Source organism: Haliotis cracherodii, unplaced genomic scaffold (assembly GCF_022045235.1).
Source record: "Haliotis cracherodii isolate W230 unplaced genomic scaffold, xgHalCrac1.p SCAF_12, whole genome shotgun sequence".
Classification (NCBI taxonomy): Eukaryota; Metazoa; Mollusca; class Gastropoda; order Lepetellida; family Haliotidae; genus Haliotis; species Haliotis cracherodii.
The window spans coordinates 44739103-44763448 of record NW_027266267.1 but is presented as its reverse complement, the minus strand read 5'-3'; the positions used below and the strand labels follow the sequence as shown (position 1 = coordinate 44763448).

The following is a 24346-nucleotide window of genomic DNA, read 5'->3' as shown; positions in this document are numbered from 1 at the left end:
AGGATGAAAAATTAAATCAGTAAAGGAGCCTCCATGATAAATTCCGCATCCTACGACAGCACATTGCCACATAAACATGTCTGTCTCGTATGCCTGACCGCCTCCGTTGTCTAGTGGCAGAGCGTAAAGTCCGGCCGCGTCATACCAAAAGACGTTAAAAGATGGGACTTGTTGTTACCCTGTCTGGCGCTGGCATTTAGGGGCTAGAGCTCGGTGTGGGCTAGCACTGTAAATCGGCATCAGTCCGGACTAGTACAAGCAGACACACAAGCACACACACACACACACACACACACTTATGTTAGTGCAATAATCTTGGAAGCGACGTTAAAACAGGATTTCACCTCACCTCGTATGTCTCAACATTATATATTTAAAATCATTTCAAAACCACCCCAACATGTGCGTATTGTTGTCAGCGTTCTCACATTAAGACATGGCTTGATTGAGAGAGCAGATTTAATGGCGCGCCAGTTATATCTCAGCCCAAATGTCACACCCATCTCTTCAAGCGGTTGGAGAATCAATTGAATGTTTACAGACATACTATGCATGGGCAACTAATGAAAAAGAAGACGAACACCATTACATATCTTAACATATATGAAGATGCAGTCAACCTTGACAGCTATTGATATTGTGCATAAACACGAACTTTCCTATTTGACCGCAGCTGTCATTTGCGTATGGCATAAATAAAACCATCCCACTTGTATATATGTGAGTGAGTGAGTTGGGTTTAACGCCGCTTGTAACAGTATTACGGTTATATCGCGGCGTGTCAACTTAATGTGGGAGGAAAGCCCGAACAGGTCTCAGACGTTTACTACTTCGGTGAAAACCACGAGCACAGGTATGGTGCTGACAAACCTAGAAACATAATCGGGGCGAACCGGGATTCGAACCCACAACCATAGGTTTCTGTCTTGCCCAAGGGACGCAACTCCGCACAGCGAATCGCGGCGCCTTCGATGACTGGGCCACCCGTGACCCCCATACCTTTGAAGAAGATCATGGCTACAATGATGAAAAACAGAACGACCCTCTTATATAGAATGAAGGTTTAAACACATGATATATGTTAGAAGTGGTTTTTTTCTGTTCTATATGTGTGTTTATGCTTTGTACAAAGATTGTGTTTTATTGCAAGTGAACCAGTTAATGCCGAGCGTTATTCATAAGCAAAGACCATTTATGGTTGAATATACAAGGATCGTATGGGGCGTTTTTTTAGTACATGCGTCCTTTAATATTCAAAATCTGATAAGATGCATTATCATTTCAGAGTTTATTATACTTAATACTTGTTTGCATAAGTTGGATGTTTACTTGTTGAAATGGTCGGTTGCGGCAAGATCGGAGATATCAGATATAGGAAACAGTAGCGTCACTGCAAACTGTAATGCTCCATGGGCGTCAGGCTAGAATCGTATCCGTTGACGACTAACTCGTTGTCATTTGTTTCAACTAATGACGATGATTTTCATTTGCAGGAAGCCAAACCCTTTTTGTCTCTTTATTTACAAATCCCGTCTCCACTAGAACCCTGTAACCTAGTCCCGTCTCCAACAGCACACTGTAACCTTGTCCCGTCTCTACCAGCACACTGTTACTGGACCCGTCTCTACCAGAACACTGTAACCTAGTCCCGTCTCAACCAGCTCACTGTAACCTAGTCCCGTCTTCAACAGCACACTGTAACCTAGTCCCGTCTCTACCAGCAGACTGTAACCTAATCTCTTCTCCACCAGCACTCTGTAACCTAGTCCCGTCTCTACCAGCACACTGTAACCTAGTTCCGTCTCTACCAGCAGACTGTAACCTAATCTCTTCTCTACCAGCACACTGTAACCTAGTCCCGTCTAGCACACTGTAACCTTCTCCTGTCTCTTCAATCTCACTGTAACCTTGTCCCGTCTCTACCAGCAGACTGTAACCTAGTCCCGTCTCTTTCAGTACACTGTAACCTAGTCCTGTCTCTACCAGCACACTGTAACCTAGTCCTATCTCTACCAGCACACTGTAACCTAGTCCTGTCTCTTCCAGCACACTTTAACCTAGTCCTATCTCTACCAGCACACTGTAACCTAGTCCTATCTCCAACAGCACACTGTAACCTTGTCCCGTCTCTACCAGCACACTGTTACTGGACCCGTCTCTACCAGAACACTGTAACCTAGTCCCGTCTCAACCAGCACACTGTAACCTAGTCCCGTCTCTACCAGCAGACTGTAACCTAATCTCTTCTCTACCAGCACTCTGTAACCTAGTCCCGTCTCTACCAGCACACTGTAACCTAGTCCCGTCTCTACCAGCAGACTGTAACCTAATCTCTTCTCTACCAGCACACTGTAACCTAGTCCCGTCTAGCACACTGTAACCTTCTCCTGTCTCTTCAATCTCACTGTAACCTTGTCCCGTCTCTACCAGCAGACTGTAACCTAGTCCCGTCTCTTTCAGTACACTGTAACCTAGTCCTGTCTCTACCAGCACACTGTAACCTAGTCCTGTCTCTTCCAGCACACTGTAACCTAGTCCTATCTCTACCAGCAGACTGTAACCTAGTCCTATCTCTACCAGCACACTGTAACCTAGTCCTATCTCCAACAGCACACTGTAACCTAGTACTATCTCTACCAGCACACTGTAACCTAGTCCTGTCTCTACCAGCACACTGTAACCTAGTACTATCTCTACCAGCACACTGTAACCTAGCACTATCTCTACCAGCACACTGTAACCTAGTCCTGTCTCTACCAGCACACTGTAACCTAGTACTATCTCTACCAGCACACTGTAACCTAGTCCTATCTCTACCAGCACACTGTAACCTAGTCCTATCTCCAACAGCACACTGTAACCTTGTCCCGTCTCTACCAGCACACTGTTACTGGACCCGTCTCAACCAGCTCACTGTAACCTAGTCCCGTCTTCAACAGCACACTGTAAACTAGTCCCGTCTCTACCAGCAGACTGTAACCTAATCTCTTCTCTACCAGCACTCTGTAACCTACTCCCGTCTCTACCAGCACACTGTAACCTAGTCCCGTCTCTACCAGCAGACTGTAACCTAATCTCTTCTCTACCAGCACACTGTAACCTAGTCCGGTCTAGCACACTGTAACCTTCTCCTGTCTCTTCAATCTCACTGTAACCTTGTCCCGTCTCTACCAGCAGACTGTAACCTAGTCCCGTCTCTTTCAGTACTCTGTAACCTAGTCCTGTCTCTACCAGCACACTGTAACCTAGTCCTGTCTCTACCAGCACACTGTAACCTAGTCCTGTCTCTTCCAGCACACTGTAACCTAGTCCTATCTCTACCAGCACACTGTAACCTAGTCCTGTCTCTACCAGCACACTGTAACCTTGTCCTGTCTCTACCAGCACACTGTAACCTAGTCCTCTCTCTACCAGCACACTGTAACCTAGTCCTATCTCTACCAGCACACTGTAACCTAGTCCTATCTCTACCAGCACACTGTAACCTAGTCCTATCTCTTCCAGCACACTGTAACCTAGTCCTGTCTTCAACAGCACACTGTAACCTTGTCCCGTCTCTACCAGCACACTGTTACTGGACCCGTCTCAACCAGCTCACTGTAACCTAGTCCCGTCTTCAACAGCACACTGTAACCTAGTCCCGTCTCTACCAGCACACTGTAACCTAGTCCTATCTCTACCAGCACACTGTAACCTAGTCCTATCTCTACCGGCACACTGTAACCTAGTCCTATCTCTACCAGCACACTCCAACCAAGTCCCGTCTCTACCAGCACACTGTAACCTAGTCCTGTCTCAAACAGTACACTGTTACCTAGTCCCTTCTCCACCAGCACACTGTAACCTAGTCCCGTTTCTAGATCTATCAGCACACTGTAACCTAGTCCCGTCTCTACCAGCACAATGTAACCTAGTCCCGTCTCTAGATCTACCAGCACACTGTAACCAAGTCCCGTCTCCTCCTGCACACTGTAACCTAGTCCCGTCTCTACCAGCACACTGTAACCTAGTCCCGTCTCTACCAGCAGACTGTGACCTAGTCCCATCTCTACCAGCACACTGTAACCTTGTCCCATCTCTACCACCACACTGTACCCTAGTCCCTGCACACTGTAACCTAGTTACGTACACAAAAGGGATGACAAAATGAGCATCGATCTACGCAATTGGGATACGATGACTTGCATCAACCAAGTCACAGAGCCTGACCACCCGATACGTTAGTTGCCCCTTACGACAAACATAGTCGCCTTTTACGGCATGCATTGGTTGCTGAACACCTATTCTACCACGTATCTTCACGGATCCGGCGGTCTGTACATAATTGAGTCTGGACAAGACAATCCAGCGATTGATATCATAAGCATCAATTCACGTAAATGGGATAAGGTGACAAGCATATACCAAGTTAGCGAGCCTGACCAACCGATCCCGTTAGTCACCTATTTGGACAAGCGTAGACGGCCTTTACGGCAAGCATGGGTTGCTGTAGACATATTCTGACCCGGCACTAACAAACGTTAGATATAATAACCGTTTGATGGGGAAAAAAGGTTAGAAAATTAGGAATTGTAAGAAACACACGAGTTGAATTAATGTCGATCAGTTTTAGTATATATGGGTTACACGTGACGTATCTTTATATGTTTTGAACTTATTTAGTTCAAACATAAAGATGATTCCATTTCATAGGGCAGGTTAGCATTTAGACTCGGACAAGTGTCAAAGGCAATGATTATTGGTTCAAATAATAATTCCAAGATTATAGAAATAATACGAAGAAGTTGTTCCTTTGCAAGACCGACGTACTGTCAGTTATCTGGACTTGCCTAATGTAAGGATAGAAGGACTATACATCCACATATGTATCATTCAGTACAGACTTTGAGCAAGGCTAATCAGCACCACGAGGCGAGAGTCCAGCTGTTTGTTTCTAGTAAGATGAGACCCGTGCCATGGTGAGTGGACATTGGCATGTCTGCTGACCATTGGCTAGTGACTGCTGATGAACTGGTGACAGGTTTATTACTAAACAAGATCCTTTTGGATAGCAGCATTCCTTGCGAAATGCACAGGAGTATATATGGTGTGCCACAACTGGCTGTTGTATATCTGTTAGTGACCATCGCAACAAACTAAATACGTCTGTTTTCTTCTTTCATGCATACTATGATATCAGGCGTATCCTTACAGAAATTAGACCACCATTACTGCAGGATGAAGCATGGAATGCGTCCAATCATCCGTACAATCAGCGAGCATATGAACGTATTTGTGGGGAATTTGCTATTTCTTCAAATTAAGATTGGCATCTGAATGGAATGAACCATGGTCTAGGTATTCCATACAATGACGTACACTCTGTTGAAGACGCCAGCGATGATTTAATGAACAGAGGTCGGCTTCTAACGAACTTAACTGAACTTAAAGGGTGGTGTTGCTTTCACTTTCACGGAAAATGCTTCGAAAAAAATCATTGTAAATAAATCAGAAGGTTTTACTTCATCATTGGTGCGGGGACAGCTTTCTATGCGCAAAAGCAGTTTACTGCAAACGTAAAGGATGCTATTTCATCATCAGTTTATCTACCTTCGGCTTTCAGGCCATATCAAGATGTACTCCAACGTGCACGCTCTAAAGTAGACTATGTTTTGAATAGGCCTGTACATGTCCTTTACACCATCCCTATGTGGTGTAGGTGTGCCACTGCCTGTACCACCATCTCCAGTTAACGCAAGAGCCAAAGTTGATATAATAAATCCCAATGTGGTTAAAATACTGGTAATGGTTATCCCCTGTTCTCTTAACAATGTTTTAATTCTTTGGGTCAGTGTAGTATCATTATTGAGGACTTGCTCAATAGTTTCTCGAATTCGACTGATTTGTGAAAGAAGTGCTTCTTTATTAGTAGAAGCTGCTTCCAAGTAGGATGATCTTTCGTCTTCTAAGTTACACAATCTTTCTGGCGACGTCTACTGAATTCATCATCTGCCTGTGAGAGTTGTGTTTTCTCATAAGCTATATGCTTATCTAGTTCATGAAGAACCTTAGCAGTCTTTGCTGAAAGTTTTTCTTGTGAGTTGTCATCGTCTAGAAGACCTAAGTCATTATGAATAATGATGTTACCACCACGACGCCCAGCTATTGTAGACAAAGCTTGGGGCTTACGATAATTCATAAGACCAATATCTGGAGAGCCACACAGTCGCAATATACCTTTACTATCTATCGTAAACTTGGAATAGTGACGGCCAATAGGAGAAACATATGTTTTGTCTGCTTTTATGGCATTGTAATAATCATTAACAGTCATTTGTAAAAGTTCCTCATTAAGATTTATTCCCTGTCCCATAAAGCTGATTTCATCAGTCTCTCCTTCGACTGTAGTAGTATCAGTTAGGTTATCTAGATTACTATCATCCACTTTATATTTATTAAACATAATTTCAATATAAACAATGTCTTCGCAATATGGATTCGAAGTTAAATCCTCAGCGTAGACTTCGGGATCCATTAGGAGTCAAAGCAACTCGCCAGTCTGTAACTATAACGAATAACCTGAGTACCATTGATCAGAATCAGACACTTCTTGTTCGCTTTCCTAAACTCGGTGCTCATGATGTGTTAGTTCCAGGAACTGCCCGACTATCATATACAATTAGTTTGACTTCTACTGATGTTAACAGGTAGGTTGTTCAGAAGATACAATTGTAAAGACGATGATGATTAAACTTTGCGGTAAGGAGGTCTTGAGTATTGACGACAGCGATGTATATTTCTGTTACATGGATCTCTGGAGAACACCAATAAAACGGAAAAACTTACAGTATCAAGGTGTTGACACAAGCACTAATCGGAATCGAACGAGACTGCATGTAGGTTCTGCTAGTGGTGATAATGACATCGAAGATGATAAGGCTGTTGCTGATGCATCAGCTAACCAGTTCTATATTCCACTTGGCTTTGATAGTCACATGCCCTTCTATCAAGCATCCGTAGGTAATGGGTTAAAATATGAACTCACTTTTAATGACTACCTCAGAGTAATCAAAACAACTGATGATGCTAGCCATTCCATTGACATCATATCACTGGAGTTTGATATGATAACATATCCTGAATTATCGAGACAAATTCGTAACCAGCATACAGGAAGTTTAGCCAATTTGTATGATCGTGTGCTTCGCCATCGCAAGATCATCAGTGATAAAAATGTTACGACGTGGAATATCAAGATGAATGTGCCCGCTAGATCATTAAAGGGTATTTTAATGTTGTTTGAGGACTCTTCTGAACCATTTTCCAGAGATACCGAGGCTCTCTATAACCCCAAGATTACAAAAGTAGAATTGACTATCAAGGGCGTGCCTGATCAAACATATAATGAAGGCATGCGAGCATATCAACAGTGGGATGAGATTAAAAAAAAACTCCCTTCTGTAAGACGTAGTCCAGAAGTTGACGTTGATCTTGTGGATGTACCGCTGGCTGAATTCCTTACCTCGAAGGATGCGCTATGGTTTGACACATGGAACCACAGATGATGACTAACTACACGGTAGTGGGTGGAGAATAGAAAACGCTGAAATGGCTGGTAAATTTAACTTAAATATGTGTACATGATTATGGATGTGCATCTTAATATACAAAATGCAAGATTCGTGCAAGTGATCTCTTAATAATCTTTTACCTAAAGAACCTCACTGCCCTATCATCTGCGGGCAAACGGGTTGTGGTAAAACAGCTTTTATTCTCGATATTTTAGTCCATTTTATAAAACTTTTTCGCGCATATTATTGTTCTGTGGCCAACTACAAAGGTTAACAGACATACCTATCAAGAGATTGGGTAATGATTGTTGTTGTTGTTGTTGTTTGTTGTTTAACGCCGCACTCAGAAATATTCCAGCTATATGACGGCGATCTGTAAATAATCGAATCTGGACCAGACAATCCAGTAACTGACATCATGAGCATCGATCCACGCAATTGGGATACAATGACATGCATCAACCAAGTCAGCTAGCCTGACAACCCGATCCCATCAGCCGCATCTCAGGACAAGCATAGTTGCCTTTTACAGCAAGCATTGTTTGCTGAAGACCTGTTCTTCACGGTACTTAATTTGGAAGGAGTACCTTGAAGAGACATGCTAGAAGTGATTTACAAACAAGCTGTTGAGACCAAATATACTGACGTCCAAAAGAAACTTTACCAACTGAAAATATAAATTTCAGACAAAGTATAAAAAAAATTTCGATGAAGTCTATCTAAAACACATAACCTAAATACAACAATCGTCTGTATTGTTAATCGTCTGTTACATGTTTGCCAGATAACACGCGAAAAAGTGAAAATGCAAACTGCAAATGCACGTGCGGGTAAGGGTATAAAACGATTGCAACGGCAAGTCAGACATCCACGGTGATAAAAAAAAACACAAAAGAAATGCCACGACTCACAGTCGAACTACGAGCCTTTGGGTACACCGCTGGTCATCGTTGACGGAAACTTGACAGCCCAGCGTTACATGGATAACATTCTTCGTCCAGTTGTCCTACCATTTCTCCAACAGCAGTCATGTGGTGTCATTTATCAGCATGACAACGCTAGAGCCCATACAGCCAGAATTGTCACTAACTTCCTCGCAGCCAACAACGTCAACGTCCTGCCGTGGCCTGCACGCTCACCCGACATGTCCCCCATAGAACACCTCTGGGACTTGATGATCGTCGTGTTCGACAACGACCACACTCTCCAGCCACCGGCAAGAACTGATCTTGACCCTCCAAGAAGAATGGCGTCAAATCCCACGTGACCTCATCAGACGACTGACTTTTTCTGTGCGTCGAAGAGTTTTTGCGTGTATTGAGGCACACGCTGCTAATGACTTGTTATTGAACGTGAGCGATTGTTTATGTACTCTGCCTATTGTCCATGATTCTGAAAGCTCGAGTTTTGTACCACACTCAACTTTGGGGGGCTCTGACGTCATTCTCGGTCCCGGTATGATTGTCATTTTCAGTGTTGATTATGTTGATATATTGATCTACTCAATACACTTTACTTCATGCATGTATGTTGTGTTGTTTTTGAGCAAGAGTGATTACAAACTCTGGTAAGGTTTCTTTTGGACGTCAGTTTATATGACATCTGACGTGACTGCATCAGCTTGCTCTCTTTTATTTGTGGAATGTCAAACAGGAATACTACAGAGCCAGTGATTCAGATTAAAATAAAGGGCCTGATTGCACAGCAGTTTTCTTACCTGCGCCAACAAGGTTAGGTTGACTGACATATCACAATTGAATTTCAACATTACGAATAATGTATCGCCGAGATGCAGTCATCTTGTTAACTGAGGAAATTGATGGGAAACATTGATTACCCTGTTGTTTAAATTAATCCATGGTACACATACACTCACGTGTGTATATATAATTGAGTATAAGTTTGATATCCACTAGGCTATAAGGTCACACACAACATTAGCTGAAATTGAGTATGTGGCAGAAGGATCAAGGAGTCACTGTGGCTTATTGTGTTCAATATTTAACTTATATTTGTAAATATTTAATATATTTAACAATGATTCAGAGTAATTGGTTTATCTTAATGCAAATCAATGTATGTGTAGCTTTGCTATCATATGACATTGTTTGGTGTAATTGTCGAAATCACCTTCGAGAGGAAACGCAGAATGGTTGAGAAGTAGAAGCTTGTATACCTTGGATTACTCCATAACGGAGCAATTTGCAACTCGGAAACACTCTTATACGTATTAGATTTCCTTTTGGATTGATCTGCTGATAGTAGAATAGACCATCTCGTCATTAAGACGGCTATTAACATGACTATAGTCCTGAAAATGCTACCTATTTGATTGTCGTCAGCAACACTTTTTTTCCGTTCTACCACATAGACGTGGTATTTTCAGTTTTAAAATGATATAGATCTGTGACCAGCAAGATGACAAATTTGTGTTTTGGTAATCTTGAGAGCATGTTCCTAAGTTTAATAACGTGCCTCATATTTGGCGTGGCTAATTGTCAGCTGCCAACAGATACGCTGGCGTATAGCTCGTTATTCTTCAAGAATATAGGCATCAAGTTATGCCAAATCAAATGCGTAAAACACGCCCCCTGCCGAGCTATTGAATACACTATTGCAACTCTAACCTGTCAACTATCAGAAATGGATCACAATACACTTGTGAATGAGGCACATTACTTCGTTGGAGCTATTGACTTGGCAGATGTAAGTTTGTGTGTGTTGTTTGTGATAAACGTTGTCTTTCCTCTGGTTGTCCTTGGGGCTATCATGATCTCCGCTTCTGTAAAACATGAAGTCAACTTCTATTTAAAACGTGTACATTCGTTTACTAGCATTACCCTAACACAGTCAGTAATGTTTTCTTTCTCCATGCAATATTTTACTCATGATACGCAATATTTTACTCATGATACACGAAACACTGCAAAACTTGAATATTTTGATATCTGGTCCTAATTTTTATACATGTGTCCTGCCAATCTTAAAACGTCTTATATGGAATTGAAACTGCACTTTCTGGAATGATTTATGATGAAGAGACAGAACACATATTACTGACATGGTTCGATCAGCATACATCGGGCATCAACAGAATCATAAGTTTTTTCTGAATCTCTTTCAGATGCTGGAGTCGTTAGTTTTAGTCTCTTCAAGGATCCTTTTTTGAAAAAAACAATTGATCTTGACAACCCCAACGTCCCTTTCTGGCCCCTGTCTGCTGCATGTAAATATTACAATTGGAAGCGCAGTGTGATAACACAAGATCTGTAAGACACCCTGTATATATTGTGTACTATATATTCAGACGTGTAATAGGGCGGAAGTCAAATTATTTTTCTTTGTGAAAAGTATTGTTCAACTTTTGCTCAACCAAGCTGGAACTCCCCTGCATTTTAACCATGAAGTTATGGTGTTTGGATACAAGGAAACAGTTTCCAGTAACAGTTTCATCAGGCCCTGACGCCGTATGAGATTTGGACAGTGTAAATATTTTGTACTTTTTATTCAGACATGTAGGGCGGATGTTTTAAGGGTCAGTCAAATCACCTTTAAATGTGAAAAGTATTGTTTGACTTTTGCTCAGTCAAGCAGGAACGGAAAACTAGCTGTATCCAAAAAGAGAATTTTAATCATTAATTGATGGTGTTTGGAGACAATTAAACAGTTTCCAATAACAGTTTCAAATACCGTCAGGCCCTGGCATCCCAATAGATTTGGATATTTTAGTTAGCTTTTGTCAAGCCATCAGGTGAAATGAAACACATCAATGATGACCTTATTTAGTCATGTACATTATTATTGTAATCCCCTATCCTAGGGTACAGCAGTTAATGTCATGCAAAGAACAGTAATAATTGAGATTGAAGCAAAAATGTCATTTAATTTATCAGTTTAATTGTGGGGAAATGATAAAAAAAAAATTGTTGGTCTCCGTTTTCACTCGATCAGTCATAGATTTGATTATACAACAACATGAACAAAATATACAATGGATCCTCAGAAAGATCATTGACAGATGAGGGGTCCAAATCTGGAGAAAACTCACAATCTTCCGAAGCCAACGTCGCGGAATTCATTTTAAGCATCAGGGAAATATTGGAAGGATAATGCGAACGTTTATTTGCAATTTCTAGTCTGCTACTGTTTGAGCTGAGGATACATGCAAAGGTGCATGATTCGTGTTGGCAGTTCGCGCACCAGGTTGACAGCACATATACAACTTAAAGGTCGCGAATATTCTGCTCTGTCAGGTATGCACGCATTGGCATGGCTTTGTCCCAATGCTACTTCAATAATTTGCCATTTTGACGTGGTAGTTATGGCCATCTTGTGATGGAATGTGGACAAACGTTTGTGCGTCCAAGATAATTTTGGATGGTTTCTGTGTCACCCCCCAACCCCCACCAGCCCTGGGGCAAGTCACATTTCTAGTATGGTTCGTTTGTACACCGGAGGGAGGCTAACTGGCCTGCGCAGTTAAAAAATTACTTTCTTTTTGACGTTGTAGTAGTAGTAGTAGTAGTAGTAGTAGTAGTAGTAGTAGTAGTAGTAGTAGTAGTAGTAGTAGTTAATGAGATCCCAAAGCATGCATAGTGGAACATGCACACATAATTTGCAAGAAAAGAAATGCAACAGTTGTAAAATCGTAAATATCCTATCCAGTGTTTAGGGATAGCAAGAACTAAGCTCTGATTTTAATGAGCTTGGTGAATACATCACAGATCGTTGTCGACATTCATACAAAATTAATGTCAAAAATGTAATTGGTCATTTCTGTATGGATTGGGATTTATTTTTGTGGCAAGAATGAGGCACTGCAGTAATTTGGTGAAAGGATGGGAAAATCGCAGAGACACGAGAGCCACGCGCCAAACACACCAACAGGACATGCACATGCACAAGAAGGTCAAGGCCACAGAAAACGACCACAAATGTGTTGCTGACAAGTTTTGCTTCAGATACGAGTCACGTTGTATGCTTCACCGTACTGTTGATAGACGACGTGTTCACAGGCACGAAACTGCATACAGGTAATGCCTGGACCATGACGACGCAAAAACGAAAGAACAACAGGGCCGATGATCTCGTCGCGGTAGTCGCTGTCCATTGAGCTTTCGCTCTACCACTATCAAACGGGTCCTCTGTCTTGCTGTAATGCCACCCCATACAATAACGCTGCCGCCCCCGAACCGATCTTCTTCCATGACACAATGATTGACGTAACGTTCACCCCGACGTCGGTTCACTCGAATCCGTCCATCGCTGTGGCTGAGGTGAAAACGAGACTCGTCAGTGAATAGAACGTCCCCACTGCATGGCCGTTATTGGTTACGCGTGGCCTACCACTCCGAGGATGGTCTCTGACTGCATTCATCTGTTGCCAGCGTTGCCATAAACACCAAATGGTGTTTCTGCGGACGTTACATCGTCTTGCAACAGCACACATCACGTTGACTCGATCCTGCTTCAAGCATTCCAGTGGCTCGCAGACACTCATTTTCGGACAGGCGTGGCATTCCGTAATGTTGAATAATTGCGTAATTTTGTTGTTTTTCTGAGTGGTTGTTGTCAGCACGATGCTAAACAATGCATATGGAATCCCGTTAACGGACATGTTTTTATACCCATCCTTGAGTTGTGAAATGCATGGGGCTTCCATAAAAGTCAACTTTTGCATGGAATTCGTGCATTTTTGTGCAGTTTTTGTGCCTTGATTCAATACATGTACTACAATATTGAAAAACAAACTTTACTTGTTTGAAAAATACACTAAAATATTGGTGTTACAGGAACTTTTGTTGTTGAGTATATATACATATATATAAACTCACTTTTGCGTTTCTGTTTGTTGTTTTGGGTTGTTTTTTTGCAGATTATATATTTGCCAGAGAAATAAACAGATGGAGTAATATGATCAAAACATGTGTCCTACTTACTCCTGTTTTAGGTCCGAGCTGGCTCCTGTCAATTGAAGACTTGCCCAAACATGACGTGCCTGGAGACTCGAACCGGCAACACTGTGTGTGTGAAAGGTGAATGTCGAATAATGTTCACATGAATCACTGACTGACTGACTTACTGAGTATGGTTTTACGCCGCTTTTGGCAATATTCCAGCAATATCACGGCGGGGGACACCAGAAATGGGCTTCACACATTGTACCCATGTCGGGAATCGAATCTTCGGCGTGACGAGCGAACGCTTTCACCACTAGGCTACCTGACCGCCCCATCACGTGAATCAGGGAGTAATAGTTCATATTACACTAATGTGAGAGAGTTGGACGTGAAGTAATTCCTTAGGAAGAATCTTTACTTTCAAGCAACAGCTGACTGGTGATTTAATTTGATTGGCTCAAATGGTATGACGGCATGATTGGTGACGTGATGACTCTGTCCATGACCATATGTTCCTGTGTTGTTCATCTCAAAACTTTAGTTAACTTGTCTTTGCATGCGTTTTTGTGACGGATATGCTCACGTTGTCTCATCACTATTTGATAGTGATATTGTCGTAACTGCTTTCGGGCGTCCAGAGCGCCCCTAATACAGTTACTAAATGTATTGCTGTTCCTGGTCCTCGTGGTCAATTACGCCATGACATTGCCACTCGCCTTGTCCGCCGCGGCTCGGCTCCGTCAAGGAGTGATTGGTCTAACGACACTTACTCCAAGTTGACTCTATCAGCATTCACACACGCATAATAAAGAAACGCAACACCAGTTTTATACTCACATAGTTTAATTGACCACGAGGACCAGGAACGGCAATACATTTAGTAACTGTATTAGGGTCGCTCTGGACGCCCGAAAGCAGTTACGACAATATCAAATAATACTCGTGTAATACAGTAAACTACGGTTATAACGAACACGCTTATAACGAACTGACGGATATAACGAACTTACTTTTTGATCCCGACTATTTGCTGTAGTTATGCTGTATATATGCTTATAACGAACTACGGTTATAACGAACTAAAATTAGTACTCCGTTTGAGTTCGTTATAACCGTAGTTTACTGTAGTCGGAATAGCACAATGTTCTTTCTTATGATTATAGATCTAGAACAGGTTCCGTTGCTTTATTTAACATGATTATGTAAGAAGTCACTCAGTTTTCGATCGGAAATAAAACATGAATTTCTATTCATATTTTATATGTAACTGTTGTAACAGACCAGTCCATTCCATCATAGACCCGTGAAGATCCGGGGTAGAGTAGGTCTTCAGCAACCCATGCTTGCCGTAAAAGGCGACTATGTTTGTCGTGAAAGGCGACTAACGGGATCGGGTGGTCAGGCTCGCTGACTTGGTTGATGCATGTCATCGATCCCAATTGCGTGGGTCGATGCTCATGATATCAATCACTGGATTGTCTGGGCCAGACTCGATTATTTACAGACCGCCGTCATATAGCTGAAATATTGCTCAGTGAGGCGTTAAACAACAAACAAACCAAATGTGACAATTAAAATATGAAGCATTTATCGCGACGTAATACATTTTTGGTTTTGAAATAGTGACATCAATTCCATTCGCTTCTTAAGTTTATTGTACGATTCCAACTGTTCTTGATTCACAATCAAATAGAAATTATCCCAGGTATTCACGGAAAGGTGAGGGTATCCTGACCCACCTATGGTACCCATTGCAAACACATGCAAAGGCAAGTAAAATCATCAACAAACGATGATGCCTGAAATGGTCCAACGCTCATTTCATTTTTCATTTCATTGACGCCCTGCCTCAAATACTGAACTGTAGGAATTCGTTGTAGAAAATATCGATAATTAATATATAATTTTTTAACACATACATTACTTTTCTTGACATCGGATATTTCTTTTATTGTGCAAATGTTATGTCTTCCTACAGAAAAAGAGCATCAAACGCAAGAGTATTCCGACACTGATCTCATTGATGCCTGTGAGAAGGGAGATTTGAGCCGAGTCAAATCCATTTTGTCTGATCCTGGGGCAAACATCAACTCAATGACGAAGGGCAGGATGACAGCGGTGATGATTGCAGCAGTGGCAGGACATGGAGAGGTGTTTGACCTACTCGTCAGAAAAGGTGCCGACTTGTCGTTATTGGATAACACAGATACCAGCATCCTTCATTTGGCTTGTGAAGGAGAAAATATTGAGATAGTCAAGTATGTCCTCACACAGAACATTGTGTCCATCAACAGTCGGGATGATGAAGGGACTACGCCAATAATGACTGCTGCGTCTAACGGTGATAATGGTGTCTTTGAAGTTCTTGTGGAGGCAGGTGCAGATCTGTCACTTCTGAATAATAACGAAGATGACATCCTTCATTTGGCCTGTGAAGGGGAAAATATTGAGATAATCAAGTACCTCCTGACACAGGGCAATGTGGACATCAACAGAAAACTGGATGGGTGCACGCCAGTAATGGAGGCAGCATTGACCAAGAGTAAGGAATTGTTTGACTTCTTTGTAAAAGAAGGGGCAGATCTATCACTATTGAGTGATGACAAAAACAACGTCCTTCATTTGGCCTGTTTTGGAGGAAATGTTGAGATAGTCAAGTATGTTATCGCACAGAACATTTTTGACATCAACAGTCAAGATGCCTATGGTCGCACCCCAGCAATGATTGCAACACACAGGGATCACAAGGCTGTGTTTAGAATACTTATTCAGAAAGGGGCCAATCACAAGTTGGTGTCAATGGTGAAACCGATCTTCAAATTCCCTGTCTATTGCTGATAGGTATGGCCTCAAGCAGAACAAAGTGATACCAGTGATGTTTGCTACATGGGGACAGGGTTTTGCGTTTTAGTTTATATACAAAGAAAGTAATTTATCTATCCCATTTCGATAACGATAATCTGTTCTTGGCACGTAGAGTGAAGTGGTCAACTCTGAACAATGTTAAATTATATTATATATCTTTTCACTTGGTATCGTAGATATTTCTCTCAAGAATTAGGATGAAGCGATGATAGCCAGGGTATCTGAGAAGAAACACTGTACAATTATGCAAAAAAAGGCAATGTGCGTTTTTATAATGACACCGAATTAGTAATATGAGATTCCATGCAAGAATGACCAAATTCTTGAATTAATTGGGCTACAAATTAAAGTGCTTTGGGTCTTTCACAGAAAATATTGTGGCAGAATATCGCTATATTCATAAGAAATCCATTACAAATACAGAGTCGAGTGAACGATTCCGACTACGCAATGAGCATGTATTTATGAATCACGATAAAATAGTGATGATGCCAGGTGATCACGAAAAAGTGAACGTATCCGGCCCCATCACAAACACATTCAAAGTCAAGTCAATACTTCACCCGAAAAGTCACTTGAAGGGCCACAGGCATCTACATGGTCACAGCCTGAAAAATATTTTTGTACAACCAAATTCGGAAAGGATTTACTGTTGAGCCATGGACGGCATGTGTCACTCATAGGTTGGGACCGCGATGTGATAGGGTCGCGAGTGACCTATGTATAAGGTCAGAGGATACAGTGAAGAACATTCAAGGAATGTTTCCCACTTTCACTCAAATGTATCCTCCCGTAACATATGTCATTATCATGTCCTTGTAATACTATCCAAGCGCAATGAACAGCAGGCTTCATTACCTGTGTACAATGATTAAAAGGCTGTGCTACATCGCTACAATGATCAGAGGGCTATACTACCTGGGTACAATGATCGGAGGGCTATACTACCTGGGTACAATGATCAGAAGGCTATACTACCTGGGTACAATGATAAAAAAGTCATATTAGATCAGTACAATTATCAGAGGGCTATACTACATCAGTACAATGATCAGGAGGCCATACTACCTGGCTACAATGATCAAAAGGCTATACTACCTGGGTACAATGATCAGAAGGCTATACTACCTGGCTACAATGATCAGAGGGCTAAAATACCTGGCTACAATGATCAGAGGGCTATACTACATTGGTACAATGATCAGAAAGTTATACTACATCAGTACAATTATCAGAGGGCTATACTACCTGGTTACAATGATCATAAGGCTATACTACCTGAGTACAATAATCAGCAGGCTATACTACCTGTGTACAATGATCAGAGGGCTATACTACATCAGTACAATTATCAGAAGGCCATACTACCTGGTTACAATGATCAAAAGGCTATACCACCTGGGTACAATGATCAAAAGACTATACTACCTGGGTACAATGATGAAAAGGCTATACTACCTGGGTACAATGCCCAGAGGGCTACACTACCTGCGTACAGTGATCAGAAGGCTATACTACCTGAGTACAATTATCAGAGGGCTATACTACCTGGGTACAATGATCGGAGGGCTATACTACCTGAGTACAATGATCAGAGGGCTAAACTACCTGGGTACAATGATCAGAGGGCCATTCTACCTGGGTACAATGATCAGAGGGCTATACTACCTGGGTACAATGATCAGAAGGTTATACTACATCAGTACAATTATCAGAGGGCTATACTACATCAGTACAATGATCAGAAGGCCATACTACCTTGTTAAAATGACCAAAAGGCTATACTACCTGGATACAATGATCAGAAGGATATACTACATCAGTACAATTATCAGAGGGCTAAAATACCTGAGTACATTGATCAGAGGGCTATGCTACCTGGTTTCAATGATCAAAAGGCTATACTACCTGGGTACAATAATCAGAGGGCTATGCTACCTGGTTTCAATGATCAAAAGGCTATACTACCTGGGTACAATTATCAGAAGGCCATACTACCTGGTTACAATGATCAGAGGGCTATACTACCTGAGTACAATGATCAAAAGGCTATACTACCTGAGTACATTTATCAGTAGGCTATACTACCAGGGCACAAAAATCAGAAAGCTATACCAACTGGGTACAATGATCAGAAGGCTTTACCACCTGAGTACAGTGATCAGAAGGCCATACTACATGGGTACAGTCATCAGAAGGCTGTACTACCTAGGCACAATAATAAGAGAGCTATACTGCCTAGTTACAATGATCAAAAGGCTATACTACCTGGGTACAATGATGAAAAGACTATACTACCTGGGTACAATGCTCAGAGGACTATACTACCTGGGTACAATTATCAGCAGGCTATATTACATGGGTACAATGCCCAGAGGGCTACACCACCTGGGTACAATGCTCAGAGGACTATACTACCTGGGTACAATTATCAGCAGGCTATATTACATGAGTACAATGCCCAGAGGGCTACACCACCTGGGTACAATGGTCAGAGGGCTATACTACCTGGGTACAATGATCAGAAGGCTAAACTGCTTGGGTACAATGATTGGTGGGCTATACTACCTGGGTACAATGATCAGAAGGCTATGCTACCTGGGTTCAATGATCAGCAGGATATACTACATCAGTACAATTATCAGATGGCTATACTACAGCAGTACAATGATCAGTAGGCCATATTACCTGGCTACAATGATCAAAAGGCTATACTACCTGGGTACAATGATCAGAAGGCTATACTACCTGGCTACAATGATCAGAGGGATAAAATACCTGAGTACATTGATCAGAGGGCTATACTACCTGGTTTCAATGATCAAAAGTCTATACTACCAGGGCAAAATGATCAGAAGGCCTAGGCTATACTACCAGGGTACAATGATCAGAAGGCTATACTAGCTGGGTACAATGATCAGAAGGCTTTACCACCTGAGTACAGTGATCAGAAGGCCTAGGTTATACTACCAGGGTACAATGATCAGAAGGCTATACTACCAGGGCACAATGATCAGAAAGCTATACTACCAGGGCACAATGATCAGAAGGCTATACTACCAGGGCACAATGATCAGAAGGCTATACCAGCTGGGTACAATGATCAGAAGGCCTAGGCTATACTACCAGGGTACAATGATCAGAAGGCTATACTACCTGGCTACAATGATCAGAGGGCTAAAATACCTGAGTACATTGATCAGAGGGCTATACTACCTGGTTTCAATGATCAAAAGGCTATACTACCCGAGTACAATGATCAGAGGGCTATACTATCTGGTTACAACGATCAAAAGGCTATACTACCTGGGTACAATTATCAGAAGGCCATACTACCTGGTTACAATGATCAGAGGACTATACTACCTGAGTACAATTATCAGAGGGCTATACTACCTGAGTACATTGATCAGTGGGCCATACTACCTGGTTACAATGCTCAGAGGGCTATGCTACCTGGTAACAATTTTCAAAAAGGCTATACTACCTGGGTACAATGATCAGAAGGCCTAGGCTATACTACCAGGGCAAAATTATCAGAAGGCTATACTACCAGGGCAAAATGATCAGAAGGCTATACTACCAGGGCACAATGATCAGAAGGCCTAGGCTATACTACCAGGGTACAATGATCAGAAGGCTATACTAGCTGGGTACAATGATCAGAAGGCTTTACCACCTGAGTACAGTGATCAGAAGGCCATACTACCTGAGTACAGACATCAGAAGACTGCACTACCTAGGCACAATGATAAGAGGGCTATAACTACCTAATTACAATGATCAGAAGGTTTTTCTATCTGGGTACAGTGATCAGAAGGCTATACTACGCATTCATAATGATCAGTAGGCTATCAGAATACTATTCTATGAGTTTAATCACTGAGCCATCACTATAACACTTCTTGAAGTATGTGTGTCAATTTCGTTGAGACTTTGTTGTGACAGATAAATGCTTTAAGACTGTCAGTCGTGTCATATCATGAACTACTGGGTACATACAGAGTTGCGGCCCTTGGGCAGGTTAGAAACCCATGATCGTGAGTATTGCTTGTTACAAGTGTTGTCAGTCCCATATCCGAATTCGACCCGTGAAGATTCTGGGGTAGAATAGGTCTTCAGTAACCCATGCTTGCCGTAAAAGGCGACTATGCTTGTCGTAAAAGGCGACTAACGGGATCGGGTGGTCAGGCTCGCTGACTTGATTGATGCATGTCATCGATCCCAATTGCATGGATCGATGCTCATGATATTAATGACTGGATTGTCTGGTCCAGACTCGATTATTTACAGACCGCCGTCATATAGCTGGAATATATGTATTTCTGATTGCGGCGTAAAACAACTAACCAACCAACCAAACATATCCGAATTCGTTCACTAAAGCCCCCAAACCCATTCCATTATCATCAGACACCTCTACTAAAAGCACTGCCCATACCTGTATAGCCTTGGGCTTCGTCCCGCATCAAGCCACAGACCATGAGATAACTGAACTACGCTTCAAGGCGGATTTAAACCCAACTCACATACACAACCAGGAACGGCCACAAACACCCGTTGCAAATGCTGGTGAATTGCTTTGTAAAATAAATATTATCAAATTTCTGAAAACTGTTAATTCCGTTTTGTGTTCATTTGAAATATATGGTGTTGTATTCACTAATATAACAATGGTGGAGAAGACATATTTATGTTAAGAAGATACTGTAGTGTTGGTGGTCTGTCCCTTAATGGGGCGAATAAAATTCTAAAATAGATTATTTTTTTATTATAGCTAAAATGGCCAGAATTATCATTAAACCGCCCGCACTTTATGAGCAATGAGCGGGCAACTGTAACTTGATAATGCCCTCAAATTGCTTGACGACGGGCCATTACAAGCCCCTTGTTAGGTGACGTCAAATGTAGGGAAAGTGACGTCACGTATTATAGTGACGTCATCTGGATTGTTCTATGACGTTTCCATATTTGTAAAAGTGGGTCAATGACATTCGTGTTGATTGCAGTAAATGTTTCAAAACCGATATTGTTGTTTCTTTTTGTTTGGAAACAATTTCTATCCATTTTAGCCATAATAACGGTAACGCTATTTTTCAGCCTCGGTCTTTTCAACTGCCCTGCTTCGTCGGGCAGTTAATGGAAGACCTCGGGCTTCTGCAAATGATAATGCCCTTAAAAATAGCGTTACCCTTATAATAAGACATGCATAAGACATAAGCAATAACAGAGCATGTTCTGTGGGGATACGTAAAATGTTGAAAGTTATACATTTTTCATCATTTTCCATGCAAAAAGTATGGAATCTTATATGGGGCATTGTCGCGTTGTTGCATTGTCGCATTATCGCCAAAACAAAAACAAGAAAAAGGTGTCAATTAACCAAATTAACCAAAGCGCAACAATGAGAAAACGAGACATTTTGGCCATTTGTCATATTGTCGCTTTGTCGCACTTCGAATAATCTCTTTTATTCTTTAGTTAAGGACGACAAAGCGACAATGTAATATTTTTCAAGCTCAATATACCTCGAATTGTCTCATTTTCTCTTCATCAATAATGTGTAACAAAGCGTTAATATGCGCGACATTGCGACATAATGATAACTATCTTTAATAACGTGCCTCATATTTGGTGTGGCTATTTCTCAATTGCCAACAGATACGCCGACATATAGGTCGTTAATATGCAAGAATATAGGCATCAAGTTATGTTATGATATATGTTTGTGTGTGTTATTTATGATGAACGTTGTCTTTTCCTCGTGTGGCTCTTGAGCATATCGTGAACTCTCCTTATATAAACTAATGTCCAAAAGAAACGATACCACGTGTTTGAAAGGACATTGCAAAAAAACTAAACGATACAGACATTTAAAATTGGTATATGACTTGTGACTTGTAATGTTTTCACAGTATGTGTACAAAAATTCATTATAATCAATCCTTTACAATCATGAGGACAGACATGTAAAGACGCGGGGGGGGGGCAAAATGAAAATTTCATTTGAACACAGTTGATGAGACAAGTGTGGAAAATGTCACAACACACGTCTCAAAGTCACGTTAGTACCGGGTATGTCCACCGCGAGCGTCAATACACGCTTGTACACGTCTACGTCAGACGTCTGATGACGTTGGGGGCATGCGTTGCCATTCATGGAGGAGGCATTGTTCCAATTCCTGGAGGTTAATTGGAGGCACAGGGCGATTCATGTCCCACATGTGTTCGATTGGGTTCATGTCCGGTGAACATGCCGGTGTCCCGGTATCAACTCTCCCCCGTACAAATTCTCCCCCCGGAGAGTTTATACCAGTACAGATTCTCCCCCGGAGAATCTGTTCTGAAATAAAATCTCCCCCAGGCGGATATATTTCGCGCCCCCCTCAGTATAAAGTCTCCCCCATGATTATTCGGTTTGTTGCAATGTCTTTAAGTACTATATTCTTTAAATAGATATCTTTAATGTAAGGAGGGTTGCTTTAAAAAATAGATTATGAAATATGGTCATAATGAATTGATATTTCAGTATATTTTATTTGGTAACTGTACCTTCCATCCTAAAATAATTATAAGATATATATCATACCAAACAAATTTGAATGAAATGACTTAATGTAACAAATACATGTACGGTTACTGTTGTAACTGAATTCAGAAATCTTATTAATCCTCGCAAACATTCGGTTTTAACACTAACTACTTAAAAACTGTCAACAGTGCGCGCCTCCTGCTCAGGCTGTCCGTTATACTCTGATTTAAGATCTAAAATATATTCCTTAATACAGGCTATACGATTTATAAATGGTATCAGTGGCTAGAATATCATGGTGCAACCAGGTTTCTATTAAACACCCCCACACATACAAGTAACTAAATGTATATTTATATAAATATTTAACCCAGAAAAAATAAAGGAGAGAAAAAAATAAATAAATAAGTACATAAACAAATAAACATTAAAACCTTGAGGAATGTGAAAAGCCAATGTAAAGCCGAAGACATGATACACTGTACCAACATTACAATGTTCCCCGATATGCATGCTTTACCTGGGTTACATACCGGTGATCTAAGTTAGAAATATATGACTGATATAAATTCTTTCAACATGGTAATATCGCATATGCTTGGATTATCTTTTTTTCTCAAATGTGCTCCATTCAAGAAAATTATATAGAATTATGTATTTACTCTCCCCTATGTATTTTGCTCTTTTATGTAAAAGCTTTTTACACCTTACATCGAAACAGTTCATTTATGGTGTAGTATTTCCATAGGCGCTGTTAGGACCGCTCGGCTAAAAACAAGTCGAACAGTGCTCGATTATCTTGAACCGCATGGTAAGCCCAACATAGCGGTTTGACTAATCAGCATTGAGTTTTACTCCATAAACTGTCATCAAGTATTCATAAAGTATCAGGGGTCATTTCAACTTGCAAAATGATTGACATAGTCCTTTATAGAGCGAGGATTGGGCTGTTTTCTCACCCGATTGACTGACATACAACATTCCCATGGTTTAGAATGGTACAATGAATGGTAAAGCATGCAAATTACTCTATTACGCGATATTTCATAAGAAAATATCATATCTCCGTTAAAACATAAAACCAATATTTATGAGACCACATATTGATATAAGACTTTATCACTGTCTTCAATTACAAAATGTTAGATATAAACTTTCGGACAGTTCAGTTCAAAATTCTTCAACCATTAATACACGCAATAATGCACGCAAGTAAAACTTGTTCAGAAGCTGATATTCTCCATCAAAATATACCACAAAGACAGCACATAGCAAAAGCAGTTTTAGACAATTACAAATGTTGAACTGCATGACAAGTCTATATAAATATATAGTTCGGGGGAGAAAATGTTCCGTGACTCCTCGTAGAAAAGTCAGTGTCTTGACTGTGTGTTTTCTTTGATGAGAATGTTTCTCACCGACCTTAGCGTGTAGGGGTGTGATATCCTGGGCAGGAAATGACAGTGTTTTGACTACTCGTCTTTCATTAATTAACGTGT

The 24346-nt window shown here is 41.2% G+C and overlaps 1 protein-coding gene across 1 annotated transcript; it reads left to right on the top strand.

Moving 5' to 3' along the window:
* Positions 1-15409: 15409 nt before the first annotated feature.
* On the top strand, positions 15410-16288 carry LOC139457435 (putative ankyrin repeat protein RBE_0220). The gene has a single exon (XM_071238833.1). The coding sequence runs from the start codon at positions 15410-15412 to the stop codon at positions 16286-16288; it is 879 nt and encodes a 292-aa protein (XP_071094934.1).
* Positions 16289-24346: the final 8058 nt, after the last annotated feature.